Source organism: Dendrobates tinctorius, unplaced genomic scaffold (genome assembly GCF_039654945.1).
Source record: "Dendrobates tinctorius isolate UK_male_01 unplaced genomic scaffold, ASM3965494v1 ptg000019l, whole genome shotgun sequence".
NCBI lineage: Eukaryota > Metazoa > Chordata > Amphibia > Anura > Dendrobatidae > Dendrobates > Dendrobates tinctorius.
Genome location: NW_027361687.1, coordinates 68978728 through 68992880, shown reverse-complemented (window position 1 = coordinate 68992880; position 14153 = coordinate 68978728). Strand labels below are relative to the sequence as shown.

The 14153-nt window shown below is 44.3% G+C and overlaps 1 protein-coding gene across 2 annotated transcripts in view; it reads right to left on the bottom strand.

Annotated features, from left to right (window-relative positions):
• LOC141083039 (uncharacterized) overlaps nucleotides 1-12269 on the bottom strand; it is a 61290-nt gene extending 49021 nt beyond the window's left edge. For both annotated transcript variants that reach the window (XM_073567196.1, XM_073567197.1), the window contains exon 1: nucleotides 12146-12269. In XM_073567196.1, coding sequence (XP_073423297.1) covers nucleotides 12146-12197 — 52 coding nt within the window. In that variant the 5' untranslated portion in view covers nucleotides 12198-12269. The remainder of the gene's footprint in view (nucleotides 1-12145) is intronic.
• Between the last annotated feature and the right edge of the window lie 1884 nt (nucleotides 12270-14153).

Sequence of the window (14153 nt, the reverse complement as noted above, 5' to 3'; positions counted from 1 at the left end):
GGACAGGAACTGGCTTGAAAGGGACAGGAACACGGGCAGGTGTGTGTGGTATATGGGAGCAGGTAGAGACCTGTTCAGACTGGAGTAGCAGGAACTGATTCGGGAAGGACAGGAACAAGGACTAATATGAGTGGTATATGGAAACAGGTAGGGACCTGTTCAGACTGGAGAAGCTGGAACTGACTCAGGAAGGACAGGTACACAGACAGGTATGAGTAGTGTGTAGGAACAGGTTCAGACTGGAGGAACAGGAACCGGTAGGGTATGGAGCAGGAGTAGAGCAGAACCGCAAGGTGTGGAACAGAGTGAGACCACAGAGTGCGGAGCAGAGCAGCACCGCAGGGTGCGGAGTGAGCGCGAAGCAGAACCGCGAGGTGCGGAGGGAGAGCAAAGCAGAACCTTAAGGTGCGAAGCAAGAGCAAAGCAGGACTGCAAGGTGCAGAGCAGCACCGTAAGGTGCAGAGCAAAGAGCAGAACCGCAGGATGCGAATCAAAGAGCAGAACCGCAGGATGCGGAGCAAAGAGCAGAACTGCAGGATGCGGAGCAAGGAGCAGAAGGAGTGAACACAAGGAAACACTCAACAGAATAGGGAAGGCTACAGACAGGGATTCAAATGAACACAGGTATAGGATTTAGTTCAGACATGGTCTGGTATGGGTACAGGTATAGGACTCAGTACAGACAAGGACGGACATGGGACAAGTACAGGATACAGGTACGGACCAGGGTATGCAGCCCCCTGGAAGGCGGAACAAGAGAAATAGCAGGACAGGACCTGGCAACTCAGTAGCCAAAGACAGAATGAAAGAGTTTGTTGCTCAGGCATCCTCCAATTGGTGGGGATGCCTTAAGTACCTGATGACACTTGGCAATTGGCTGGGAACATCTTAGGAGAGTGCGCACAGTCTCTATTTGACCCAGGATGTGCCAGCGCCGCCACCCTAAGCAAAAAGCCAGGAAGTATGCAAACAGCAGGCAGGAGACATGAGGCTCATAGCATGGAGCAGACAGAGAGCAGAACTCACAGCATGGCCTGAAGGGGTGAGTAAGATGATTTATCTGCCTGGTGGATGATGGAAAGCCATGCAGGGATGCCGACACAGTTGTTACAGCAGGCGTCACTGTCTCCGCCTTCTGACAAATTGAATGTAAGGGGTTACAAAGGATGATGTGTTCCCCTAACCCCTTAAGTATGTTATATGTGACAAGTGTATATACACTGCTCAAAAAAATAAAGGGAACTCTTAAACAAAAGAATATAACTCCAAGTAAATCAAACTTCTGTTAAATCAAACTGTCCACTTAGGAAGCAACACTGATTGACAATCAATTTCACATGCTGTTGTGCAAATCGAATAGACAACAGATGGAAATTGGCATTTATCAAGACACCCTCAATAAAGGAGTGGTTCTGCAACCAACACAAGTGGCTCAGGTAGTGCAGCTCATCGAGGACGGCACATCAATGTGAGCTGTGGCAAGAAGGTTTGCATCTGAGTAAGACCACCTAGGTCAAAACACGTTGGTTTCTGACCACTAGAGACCCCATCTGCCTGCTCTTTTTTCATTATGTCCATTTTTCCATTGTATTTTTAATTATGCATAATAAAATTTTTGGTTTTTAAAAAATACTAACATTACGCTGGAGATTCTTCCTTCATGTATTGCTTGGGTGTAAACATTGGCGTCAAGGTCGTGGCATGTAGGGGGTCCTGTGTAGTCCTGGAGAAGAAGGCGTCCTGGATCCTGGCAACGGTGGTGATTCCTCGTGGTCCTGGTGACGGGCCTGGTGATGATCCAGGGTCCGGAAGATGAGGGGACGGAGAAGATAAAGTCTCTATCCTGGGCAGAGTTTATCACTATGCAGCAAATCTATGAGGACTTATCAAGTCACAGTTCAAAACGGATCATCCGGCTTTCCTGCCGGTACAGGAGCATGTCTAGTTACTCCCACATGCCTTATGACTCACGGTCAGCGTTATCGGTGGCGTCAGTGGTGGCAGCAGCGTCAGTGGTGTCAGCGGACACGAGTCAAGTGCCTGTCAACAGTCTCTGGTTGTGGCGCTGCAGCCCCTCAGGCTTGGGCCTGCTCCGACGCGATGCTTCAAGGTCGGAGCATACCACTGTCCACCTGTGTGCTGTGCGTTCCTGCCAAGACTGCCTCGTTTCCCGCACGCTGCGGCTTTTTAAGCTTAGCCTCACCCCCTGTCACTGAACGCAAAAACTGGTCCGTGGCCTTAAGCTTTCCCCCATGCAACAAAGGTGACAGCCCCGACAGTTCCGGATCCGTCATGGAAAAGGTGTGCATGACCTGGTTCTTCTTCTTACACTAGCTGTAATGAGAACCCTTTGTAGCCCTTTTAGCAGATGACAGACCTGAGTGAGAATTTGCTGTTTTGTGGATTGAGTTAAAGCTTATATTGGTGGTATTTTGGGGTACAGAACCATTGGTATCAGTTCACATTTATCCTGCTTTCTATGCTGAGCACTTAAAGAGAATCTGTCACCCATATTTCTAAAGATATCACCCAATTGCGCTTCCCATAAGGATTCTATTAGGGCTTTTGACTTCCCTGACCCCGCACCTTTGAGGCATAAATACCTTTTTGATCTTGTTGGGGATGTATGCAATTCGCCGCGGTCCGGTCCGACGGGCGTGGCTTAGTCACCTTCTCCCCCCCTCCTCGGCTTGCTGCACGTAAGCACGGAAACCAACATTATCTGTGCTATTCACAGATGAAGACTACGTGCAGCAAGCCGAGGAGGGGGGGAGAAGGCGACTAAGGCGACTAAGCCACGCCCATCGGACCGGACTGTAGCGATTTACATACATCCCCAACAAGATCAAAAAGGTATTTATGCCTCAAAGGTGCGGGGTCGGGGGAGTCAAAAGCCCTAATAGAATCCTTATGGGATGTGCAATTGGGTGATATCTTTCCATGATATCACGAAATATGGGTGACAGATTCCCTTTAAATCAAAGATTCCATCTAAGTCTCTGAATGATGTGATTCAGATGAAATCACTGGGGGATCCATTCACTATAATGAGGCAGCAGAGTTACTCTGGACTCCGTTTGGCCTCTGTTCAGTGGTGTTCTTCTTTACATAGGTGCAAAACACTGTGCGGACTGCACTTTTGTGCATGTCTGAAAAGACGGACACCATTGAATCATAGGCCAGACAACATCACAGTGCCTCCATCTGCCTCATTATAGGAAATCTTCCACAGGGGGTTCTGTCTGAATCACATGTTTCAGAGATTCACACGGAAACCCGGGTATAAACGCTCAGTGCAGAGCGCAAGATAAATGTGAGCCAAGCCTCACCGCAATCATTGGGAGGCAGAGTGAAAAAATCAACAACAGGTGAAGAATAGGTTTAATTTATTTTTTACGCCATTCCTTGAGCAGTATAAGTGATTAGGCAATTTTATTCTTCAGGTCGGTGCGATTATAGTGATACCAGATTTATATCAGGTTTTTTCTGTTTGGCTGCTGTCACACACTAAATGATGCTTTTTATTGCAAAAACAAGTTTTTGCAACGGTATATTTTGACAGCTTAAATTTCCAATATTTATAATATGTGAAGCTTGCTTTTTGCTAAGTTTCTATTGGTACCATTTTTGGGCACATGACATTTTTTGCTTGCTTTCTATTCCGATTTTTGGGAGGGAGAATGAGCAAAAAAAGGAAAGCAACTCAGATTTTTTTTATGCCATTCACCGTGTGGTAAATTTGGTAAGACCGCTTTACTGTATTCTTCGGGTCAGTATGATTACAGAGATACCACAATTATATCTTTTTTATGTTATGCCACTTTTACATATTTAAGACATTTTATATTAAACTAGCCGAAGAGCCCGGCATCGCCCGGGCATAGTAACTAACTACGGTTAGTTATATCAAATTATAATGATTAAATCTATATATACTGTATATAAAGCTGAGTGTAGAGCCCTGCCCACTCCGCATAGCCACATTCGCTATAATATCCCACATCATCCTGTCCGCCAGCGCTACCGGACTATTACCCCTAATATCCCACATCGTCCCACCAGCCAGAGCCACTGGACTACTACCCCTAATATCCCACATCTTCCTGTCAGCCGGAGCCACTGGACTACTACCCCTAATATCCCACATCATAATGTCACAGCCACCAGATTCCTACCCCTAATATCCCACATCATCCCGTCAAAGCCACCGGACTACTACCCCTAATATCTCACATCATCCTGTCAGCCATAGTCACCGGACTACTACCCCTAATATCCCACATCATCCTGTCAGCCATAGTCACCGGACTACTACCCCTAATATCCCACATCATCCTGTCAGCCATAGTCACCGGACTACTACCCCTAACATCTCACATAATCCTGTCAGCCATAGTCACCGGACTACTACCCCTAATATCCCACATCATCCCGTCAGCCAGAGCCACCGGACAACTACCACTAATATCCCACATCATGCTACCACAGCCACCGGACTAGTACCACTAATATCCCACATCATTCCGTCAGAGCCACCGGACTACTACCCCTAATATCCCACATCATCCCATCAGCCAGAGCCACTGGACTACTACTCCTAATATCCCGCATCACCCTGTCAGCCAGAGCCACCGGGCTACTACCCCTAATATTACTGCAATACTACTGCAATACTACTGCAATAGTAGGCCTCATCACAGGAGGAGATGAAAGAGAGTAAAGAGATAATAACCAAGCTTTTGTGGAGTGGTGTCAGAGGAACCACCTTAGGATTAATTCCGGGAAGACCAAGGAATTGGTGGTGGACTTTCGCAAGGAAAAAAATCCACCAGTAGTGGTGAACATTCAGGGAAATGACATTGAGATAGTCGACACCTATAAGTACCTTTGTGTGATCCTCAATAATAAGCTTGACTGGGCCCATCACTTGGATGCAGTGTACAGGAAGGGTCACAGTAGGCTTTATCTGCTCAGAAGGCTGAGAGCCTTCGGAGTTAGGGGGGCACTCCTTGCATCCTTCTTCAACTCTGTTGTGGCATCAGTCATCTTCTTTGGTGTGGCGTGCTGGGGTAGTGGCATATCAATCAGGGACAGGAATAGGCTGGACAAACTGATTAGAAGGGCCAGCTTTGTCCTGGGATGCCCCCTTGATCCAGTTCAGGAAGTAGGCGACAGGAGGATACTGGCCAAGGTGGGCTACATGGTGCAGAATGATTCCAATCCCATGCATGAGACCGTGACAAAGATGTGCAGTACTGTCAGTGACCGGCTACTTCATCCTAAATGTGAGAGGGAGCGCTATCGAAAGTCCTTCCTTCCTGCTGCAGTTAGGCTGTATAACCAGCACTGTCCAAAACGGAGAACGACCCAAACAGTAAACTGTTAGATCCAAAGTTGTGATAGTCCGGTTATATCTTTTTTTTTCGTATATGTACCTACCTACTGTCAATGTAATGCCTTTATGCATCTGTATCTGTACTTGTTCCTGCCTTGCTGCTGTAATGCTCTGAATTTTCCCATGGTGGGACGATTAAAGGATTATCTTAATATCCCACATCATCCCGTCAGCCAGAGCCACCGGACTACTGCCCCTAATATCCCATATCATCCCATCAGCCAAAGCCACCGGACTACTCCCCCTAATATCCCACATCATCCGGTCAACCAGAGCCACTGGACTACTACCCCTAGTATCCCACATCATCCCGTCAGCCTGGGGTCAGAACCAGAGCGCTGAGTTTAATGGTCCTAACTTCCATACCAATGATCCCTTTAATAGAAGCCTGGGGTGAGAATCAGAGCACTGAGGGATTTACCCTAACTTCCATACCGGAGATCCCTTTATTAGAGGCCTGGCGTCAGAACCATAGTGCTGAGTGGATTTGCCCTGACTTCCATACCAATGATCCCTTTAATAGAAGCCTGGGGTGAGAATCAGAGCACTGAGGGATTTACCATAACTTCCATACCGGAGATCCCTTTAAGAAAGCCTGGGGTCAGTACCAGAGCAATTGAAGGCAATTGCCCTGACTTCCATACTGGGGATCCCTTTAAGAGAGCCTGGGGTCAGAACCAGAACGCTGAGTGGAAATGCCTTAACTTCCATACCAATGATCCCTTTAAGAGAGACTGGGGTCAGAAACAGAGCACTGAGTGGAATTGCCTTAACTTCCATACAGGGGATCCCTTTAAGAGAGCATGGGATCAGAACCAGAGCACTGAGTGGATTTGCCCTGACTTGTATACCAATGATCCCATTAATAGAATCCTGAGGTCAGAATCAGAGCACTGAGGGATTTGCCTGACTTCCATACAGGAGATCCCTTTAAGAGAGCCTGGGGTCAGTACCAGAGAAATTGAAGGCAATTGCCCTGACTTCCATACTGGGGATCCCTTTAAGAGAGCCTGGGGTCAAAACCAGAACGCTGAGTGGAATTGCCTTAACTTCCATACCAGGGATCCCTTTAAGAGAGGCCTGGGTTCAGAACCAAAGCGCAGAGTGGACTTGCCCTCACTTCCATACCTGAGATCCCTTTAAGAGAGGCCTGGGGTCAGAACCACAGCGCTGAGTGGAATGGTCCTAACTTCCATACCGGGGATACCTTTTGGAGAGGCCTTTGATCAGAACCAGAGCGCTTAGTGGACTTTTCTTCACTTCCATACCAATGATCCCTTTAAGAGGGTAGAATGTAAGTCCGCAAGGACAGGGTCCTCTCCCCTCTGTACCAGTTCGTCATTGTAAATTTGTTTACTGTTAACGCTATCTATAACTTTATATGTAACGATATCTATAACTTTGTATGTAACCCCCTTGCATGTACAGCACCATGGAATTAATGGCGCTATATAAATAAATAATAATAATAATGTGCCTATGGGATGGAGGAAGTGTGATGGGTATATGGGCACGGGAGGGGGTGATTCATTTCTGTCATGTGCTCTCTGCTCCTTTCTGGGGGGCAGACAATGGCTGGGAGCTTATGTTCCTGGGGATGCTAGATTTCTCCCACCCGATCAGTGTCTGCAGAGATGTTGTGGGGTGGGAAAACTGTTGTTCATAGCAACCAATTACAGCTCAGTTTTAGTGATGGGCGAGTAAGATCATTGCTCGGGTCTCCCTGAGTATGCTTGGGTGGTCTCCAAGTTTTTAGGTGTGCTCTTAGATTTAGTTTTCCTCGTCTCAGCTGCATGATTTGTGACTTGTATACAGGCTGAATACATGTGGGGATTCCCTAACAAACAGGCATTCCACACATGTATTCAAGCTGTCTAGCAGCCGCAAAACATTCAGCTGACAGGACGAAAACTAAATCTACGAGCACGCCAAAATACTCGAAGACCACCCGAGCATGCTCGGGGAGACTCGAGCAACGAGTATACTCGCTCATCACTTACTCAGCTTCTTTTAAACAGCTCTGATGAAATGAAAGATGCTTTGTGATTGGTTGGTAATACACACATACATTCAATTATATATATATATATATATAGATATATATATATATAGATATTGTTTCTGTCTTTTTGATCGCGTCTTACTCAACTTTGTGTTCGGTGGTATGATGAAAAGGCATAGCGTGCCATTTTGTTTTTATGCCATTCACTCTAGGTCTTAACTAGTGTGACAGTTTTATAGGTTGGGTCATTCCAGACGCGGCAATATCAAATATGTGTACTTTGTTTTGTTTTATTTATATAAAAATACGTATTTATGGGTTTTTTTTAATTTCTTTTTATTATTTTGTGATTTTGTTTTAATGTGTTAACAATTTGTTTCCTTTTTTTTAAACTTTTTTACTAAGTTCGTCTATAGCACTTTCACTTTTTCACTTTGATCGATGGTAAAAGCATTGCAATGCTTTATACCTGTCAGTGCTACACTGACAGAAGCTTCTTAGACCTGGCTCTGAGTATAGTCTAAGATGCATTCTGTAGCTTGGTGACCTAGTGGTCATCATGACGATGACATCGCGGGGGCACCGATCTGAATGGAGATGGAGCCCCCTCCTTTTCCCTGCCTTCTAAATGCTGCGATCATATTGATCGCAGCATTCAGGTGGTTAAACAGCCAGGGGTGGTTCTGGCACCTTCCCTGGCTGTTACTACAGGAGCACGGCCATTAGGCCTTTTTCACACTTCAGTTTTTTGTTTCAGTTAAAATCTGCCCCAAAGGCGGAAAAGCGGATCCGTTCCAAACTGATGTGAACGGATGGCAGAGGATCCTTATTTTGACGGATCCGCAGAATGAAGAATTTTAAAGGAACCGCTGGCCGGGAAGGTGAAAGAGAGAGAGAGAGAGAGAGAGAGAGAGAGAGAGAATTTTTCTCGTCTGCCTGACTTCCTTTGTCCAGGCATGCGCAATGGAAAATGCGGATCCAACAACAAAAAAAAGTTGCAAGGTCCGTCCAGGCATGCCGGAGGATGAAAAAAATTTGTCGGATCCTCACAAAAACGGATCCAACGGATGGCCATCCGTCAAGATCCGCCAGTAATGCAACTCAATGGGGAAAAAAACGGATCCGCAAAAAAAAATGGCGGATCTGTTTTTTTCAAAACCTGGCGGATTTTGACTGATGGTCAAAAACGGAAGTGTGAAAGAGGCCTTAGCAGCACTGAGCTCCTGCAGTGATCATGCTGGAGGTGCTGATATTTCAGCACTCCTGTGCAATCATGCTGTGGTCAGTCATATTGACTGACCAATCACAGCCCTATGAGTGTGAATACAGATGGCATGGGTCCCAACACATCTTGCCTCTCAGCTGTCAGCACGGAACTGTCCCTGCAAGTTTACATGCAATTACAGTTTTAAACCATGACGGACATAGCATGTCGCAATGCAAGAACTGACATCCACTCATGACGTGGTATGTTCATCATTGGTCATAAAGGGGTTAATAAAAAAAGTGTACAGATTAGAAAATGCACACCTAACACAATTTGTTGTCTTGCACTTAAAATTCTTTACTAGAATAAATACTTCATTACAAAGACAGTTTATCCTATTATTGAAAATAAGACTTAACGTAATAACTTTATAGTGGTAGTAATAGCATCCAAACTACAGAGGCTTCTCAGTGTCAATCAGATTTAAGCAGTCAAAGAAGGCAATAATAGCATCAAGCAGAACTTGTGTCCACTCCCCCCCTTGGAAGTTGGTCCAAACTTCTTGGAGCATTGAGCCTTGATCCTCTGTTTGAGGCTTGTGCAGAGCCTTCTATCTCTTCATGTGATCCCACAGACAGGGTGATGTGAGATCAGGACTCTTTGGGGACCGGATCATCACCTCCAGAACTCCTTGTTCTTCTGTACACTGATGATAGTTCTTAATGACATTGGCAGTATGTTTTTGGCCTTGGTCATGCTGCAGAATAAATTTGGAGCAAATCGGCATTGAGGACTATAGATGCTAAGGTTGGCAAAGGAAACTTAGTGCAGCAGATGAAAGACACATCAGGATTACTTCTCTTTGAAATTGGAAAAAGTCCAGCAGTGCCATCAATTCAGAAGTGGCAACAACAAGTGGGACTCAGCTACACCCATCTACTGTCCAGAGAAGTTTGGCTAAAAGTGGTCTTTATGGAAAACTTGTGACCATAAACTAGACTTTCAACATGGAAATAAGGCCAGGTGACTCAACTATGCACAAAAACATAGGAACTGGGTGCAGAAAAATGGCAGCATATGCTCTGGACTGAGGAGTCACAATGTGCTGGAGAGTGACACAATAATGAGGGTCTGCAGTAGCAGTAAAGCATGGTGGAAGGTCCTGTATGTTTTTGGTTAAGATTAATGGTGTCCTCAGTGCTGAGAAATACAGATAGTTATCCATCATGTATTATCATCACGAGGTGTCTGATTGGCTTCAAATTTATTCTGAAATGATCCCAAATATACAGCCATTGTCTTGAAAGGGGTTGTCCACTACTAGGTCAACCCCTTCTTGATCTAAATGCTTGACACCAGTTAAATATAAAAGCCTATACCTACCTCACGTGCCGGCGCCATTCCAGCAGTATCGGCACTTACTGGGTCCCAGGGCTCTTGTGCGATTATGACACGTGAGCCTGGTGCCCAATCAGCACTGGCATCACTGTCCCCACCTTCTGACAAATAGAACATCAAGAGGAAGTGAAAGGGCTGCTGCAGCCCTGATTCCTCCTGATGTTCGATTTGTCCGAAGGTAGAGACAACGACGCTAGCAGTGATTGGGCACAGGGCTCACGTGTCATAATAACAACTGAATGAGAGCACCGGGAATGTGAGTGTCAACACCACGGGAACAGCGCTGGCACGAGAGCTTTTTTATTTTATCTGGGCCAAGCATGCGGTAAGAGAAGCAGTTGTCCAAGTAGTGGACATCTTATTTAAGAACTATCCTCAGTTTAAAGAAAAGCTAGAAGTGCTGTAGATGATGATCCAGCCCCACAGATCCCTGATCTCTCGTCATCCCGTCTGTCTGGGATCACATGAAGAGACAGAAGGAACCGCAGAAGCCTCCTACACAGAAGGTCTGTGGTCAGTGCTCCAAGATGTCCAAGACGTTTGGTACAACCTCCTACCGAGATCCTCCATAACCTATGTACAAGTGTATATGAATAGACAAGAGATCAGAAGCCAATCCTGAGGTCAATATTTTCGTTTCACAAACACTATAGAATATCACGAGATAATCAAAATCCAATTGTATGTTCTCTAAGATGGTAACAATACATCTGGGTAATAAAATATGAGAAATCTCACAAAACCTCAACTTGGCAATCTGAAAAAAAACCATAAAAGTATAAGATGTTATTTATCAACTGTGACCTATAAAAAGCATATTTGGGTAACACTGTTCAATTAACCCTTTTGGTGTTAAAGACTCCATAGTAAAAATCCAGTACTCCTCCCTTTGGATTAACGGCATGGGCACACTGAGTCTTTTTGCTGAATTTTTGGAGTGGAAACGACAAGTTTTTGAAGAAGATCTGGTCAGTTTTTGCTCTGAAATATTTGTGTATGTGCCTTTATAGGTTAATTGTTTTATATCAAAGTTGAGCAAATATATTTGCATGGAATTGAATTTTCCTTGACATTTACAAAAATATGTATTCTTTATGCTGATTTAGCTATCTCCACAAGGAGAAACTTTTCGTGTTGCATTCCATGTCAGAGGCATCTCACCCAGCTAAACAAATCTCGTTTTGCACTGATGAGCAGCAAACACCCCAAAACATATGTCTGCAAATGGAGTGTCTGGTATGGATTCTTATCCCATGTCACATGGCAAAGTTCTTTAAAGAATTCGATATTGACTTGTTGACTTCCCAGAGTAGCATTGCATGGTCTATGCGTCTTCTTACGCCGATATTGCACACTCCACAAGGAGATATGTTACCTCTTATATCACCTGTTAGAGGACTCTCAACTAGCCGAATCAGACCTTCTGCTTTGCACTGATGAGTGGTAATCACCCCGAAACATGTGTCTGCACATTAAGTGTCTGGTTTGGTTTCTTACCCTAAGACATATGACAAGCCCTTTAAAAGGTTATTATTGACTTTAAGAATTTCTTATTCTATGGGGAAAAACATGTCTGAACCTGGCCCGTTTTGATGCCCAAACTCGGCCATTTCAGTGAAAAGGTCCTCGAAAAAAACAAGCAATACATTGAAAGCATCCAAGGTCTGTCTTTTTTTAACAGACCAAATGCTACTAGCTACCTTCATCCATTTTTTTTTTCAGGGTGGGGGGTATATGTGAAAAACAGAAAACACAGAAAAAAAAACACCAAGTATAGTGTCTAAGACTGGATGAAAACCCCAACCATTCATTACAAATACGGATAATAAACATTCGTTAAAGAAGTTATCCAACTTTACAAAACTTATAGATATTTTTTACAGGCCGTTTGTCATTGTTTATTCTAGTAATTATTCTCTATAACTGAACCTGAAAAGGGGTAAAACTGCTCAAAGAAAAAAAAGTTAAACTATGAAGGAAAGTTCTTAAAATGTGCCAAAAGGCTTCAGCTTCAAATATAAAGGGAAAACTTCAGAGAAAGCAACAACATAGTAGAAAAAATTATAAAAAAGCAAAAGAATAAATAAAAATCATGGAAGGTCAACAGTAAATATTAAAATAAGAAGAAAATAGAGTCCTTTACCTGGACTAACAAGATGAAGGAGAAGCCAGAGAGGTAGCAGCCCTGAGATCATGGTTTCTACTTAGACAATGATGTGCTTCTGATCTTAGTGCTGCCTATAGGAGGGGTCAGCAGTGACTGCCCCTGTGTGACTGTACCATGCCCTCGTCTAAGGCGAAAAGCCAGGATTATCATTGCAGTAAAAAGTTCCATAAGGAAATGTAGGAATTTTCCAAAACAGTCTGGAAAGTTTTTGTTTTTTTTTCAGTTCTGGTGACTTTTATAGAGTTGCAAATTTTTTTTAGGAGGGGGAATGTATTTCACTACCCACTTGTCATATTTTTTATATATCTTTTTAGAGCAATTGAAGACTAATATGCCATATTAACACTAAAAAAGCACAAAACAAGCAAAAAAGGGCAAAAATATCACTAAATTTGCACAAAATTCAATAAACTTTGTGCCCCATTCTGATAAATTTAGTGTAAAATCTGCCAAGGCTAAAAGGGAAAATAAGACAATGACCAAATGCAAATGATGTTTCAATTAGGATTTTTTGATTTATCACATTGCCTATTGTAAGTGAATGGAAACATTATCTTAGTCAGTTGTTTTTCTTTAGTTGCTGCTCCTCTCTGGTCTTGAGATATTGCCTTTTCTTCTCGTATCTCAATCTGGTCTTGTTTTGTTAGCCATCTGGGTGGGATACTCAAGACACCCATGGAGGAGAATTGATCACTCCCTTTTGGCTATGTAGAATAGATTTATATGCAGGGAAGAGGAGGCCATATCTCAGGAATGGAAAAACACAGGAACAAAACAAAAACATTGCTGGATTCAGGAGAACAGCAGAGTTTACACTAGGTACCCGTTAAGGAACATGGATGTGTCAGACTCCCTAAGTGAGGTGGATTCTCCAAGCCCAACGTCTGAGTGGACGCATGGGCCACGGGCGTCGATTCAAAAGATAGGTGGGGCTACAGACAGGAGGCTGCAGGTAAGTAGGCGGGATACAGGAAACCATAAGCAGGTAGGCTTGATACCAGAAACCGCAAGCAGTCGACATCCAGGGAACTGCAGGAGGCGGGGTGCAGGTAACCGTAGGCAAGCGGGAGACTTTTAGGAGACCGTAGGCAGGCAGGAAACTGCAAACAGGTGGGAGACATGCAAGAAAATGTAAGCAGGTAGGCAGGATGCAGGAAAACGCAGGCAGGCGGGAGATGTCCAGGAGACCGCAGGCAAGTAGGTGTAATACAGGAAAACGCAGGCAGGCAAGCTATGTACAGGAGACTGCAGATAGCATCTGAGCACGTCAAGGTGTATACAGCAAGCCAGAGTCTAGCAACACTGAAGTCTTAATATTAGGACACTGGTGTGTGTCCTGGTAGGCCTTATATAAGGATATGGGATCATGCAGGGTTGTCTGCAAAGCCTGACGTGGAGCACAGCAGAGTCTAGCGGTTCGAGGTGAGGGAAGCAAGGCACGGATCTGGGACAGGTGCGTAACAAGATGTTATAGACCGGTTGCACATTTTCCCCTGATAATACATAATGCAAAGCTGAAAAAAATGCTTGAAACATGATCTCGAGTTCTTCTGGATCCTCAGAAAGCATCTTGAGAATAAGACATGTCCAAAATTACCTATGGTAGAGGCTTTTTAATGTGGACCTGGCTGACGTGGCAGATTAAGAGAAAAGATTCCTGGGAGTATTGACAGACTGGACCAGTGACATTCTATTTCGGCTGCTATAAGTGAGAGGAATCATCCAACCAAAATTTTCCACATTCCCCATGGTAGTCCACTCTTCCCGTACAGACCAGATAGGTGACCTGTGTACAGAGAAGGACTCATGAAAGTTCTTATTGTTCTTAAAGAATTTATACATTTTACTCTGTAAAGACATGTAACAACAGTGACGCCTACAGGTCTCCCTGCCATGAGTCACCATTTCTAACAATAAAAGAACATTTTGTCAAACACAAAAGCCCCAATCCATCATTTCTGGGGTTTTAAGTACATTTTTATCT